General features: G+C 44.3%; 1 protein-coding gene across 1 annotated transcript; it reads left to right on the forward strand.

Annotated features, from left to right (window-relative positions):
* Positions 1-1101, forward strand: LOC139715392 (melatonin receptor type 1C-like). The gene has a single exon (XM_071626966.1). The coding sequence runs from the start codon at positions 1-3 to the stop codon at positions 1099-1101; it is 1101 nt and encodes a 366-aa protein (XP_071483067.1).
* The last annotated feature ends 625 nt before the right edge of the window (positions 1102-1726 follow it).

Here is a 1726-nt window from a genome sequence, read left to right on the forward strand (position 1 = left end):
ATGGCGGATGTAGATGGGTATCAGAACAGCAATCGGTCTTTGGTTAAACCCACATCCAGTCTCACCCCTGAATACCTTTGTTTAGCTGGAGCATATGGCACTGTGTTCATTGTTGGGGTGACAGGGAATGTCGTGCTGTTGCTCGCGAGTGCCCTGTCGAGGAAACTCCAAACGAGAACCTCCTACCTCATCGTCAGTCTGAGCGTCAGTGATCTATTGGTTTGCGTAGTTCAGCCGCTTCAGGTCGTCTCGATGTTGGTCAGGAACAGCACAGCACTACCCAAGGTGCTCTGTCAACTGACAGCTGCCCTTGATATCATATCTATTGGGAGTAGCGTCATTACCATGATGTTGATTGCTGTAAATCGCTGTGTGCTCATCATCAAACCTAGGCACACATACAACCGCATCTTCTCGTCGAGAAAACTGGTCGTCATGGTGACAATATCTTGGTTGTATCCCGCTGCAGTTTTAGTCCTTCCTCAGCTTATTGGTCATGGTCGCCTCGGTTACAACGCCCTCACACGAGTCTGCATCTGTGATTTCACTCACAAGAATTCAAATACTTTCGTCTACCTCGTGATTTGCTCGTCGTCAATTGCCTTTGGTGTGACGTTTTTCAGCTACTGGCTAATATTCAGACGCGTGAAAAGGCGCGCTCTCAAGTCCAAGTCACGCTCAATGCCTACCGAGAAAAGCTGTCGTAGGCATACCGAGTTGGCAATCACCAAGAATCTCCTGTGCGTGGTATGCTGCTTCGTCCTGTGCGTATCTCCCTTCATGGGTGTATTTCTGGCTATCCCATTCCTGAAAGGACCCGCTCTGCACCGCGTTCTCAGAGTGATGCCCCACGTTTCTCTCCCACTCGTTCTCGACAGTTGCCTTAATCCGTTCATCTACGGCTGGAAGCATCCTCACTTCAGGGTTGTCATGGCCTGTGTGCTGCGACGGCGCTGGCGTGATATCCCGAGGCCCTCCCGACTGCTGGCACGCATTCTCGACTACAACACTGGTGACAGGCAGACGCCGCAAGGTATCAGTGTTACAAAGAGCTACGAGGCACAGAGCGAAAAGCTGACCACTGACATCAACGATATGTGAATTGTGTCAGTTACATCCTGTCATTATTTTGTCCCGTTGTACCATCCCAAGCTTACGAACTAATTATATTACCTGACAAAATACTGGGCCGTTAATATTAACCATTGTTATGACAGAAATTATGATCAAAATAAACTTAAAGAACTGTTTGATGTAAACATTTTAGAGTATAATGAATCGGAAAGCTCTTTGTTTGATTATGACAAAGAGTTATATTTTTGTTGCGCTAATGAGATTTAATGTTGCCCGGGTTCATGGTTATTGAATGTTCTTACAGAGTGTCAATTATTACAGTAATTAAGTTTTGTCTCTGCGAGGTTAGTATTTGACGTCATTTTTCATGAAAATATAGTGTTGAAGAATTGTAACTACAGTAAATTGCAATGTACCATTACTGTCAAACTTAGCAATTTGTAATGTTTATGTGTCAAAGCAAAGATATCTTAAATGGAATTTATATCCAGCGCCTTTTCCAAACTTAGTGTAACAGCACGAACAAAATTCTCTTCACTTTTTTAACCCGATTTACAATCACAGCTAGTTCATCATAGATTGCCCAGGGCATAAACCATACTGATGTCGATTAAGTATGTCATTTGACCGATAATTACACGCTAGTCTTGAT

This window comes from Diadema antillarum, unplaced genomic scaffold (assembly GCF_040938485.1).
Source record: "Diadema antillarum isolate AM-2024a unplaced genomic scaffold, OU_Dant_1.0 scf00000048, whole genome shotgun sequence".
Lineage (NCBI taxonomy): Eukaryota > Metazoa > Echinodermata > Echinoidea > Diadematoida > Diadematidae > Diadema > Diadema antillarum.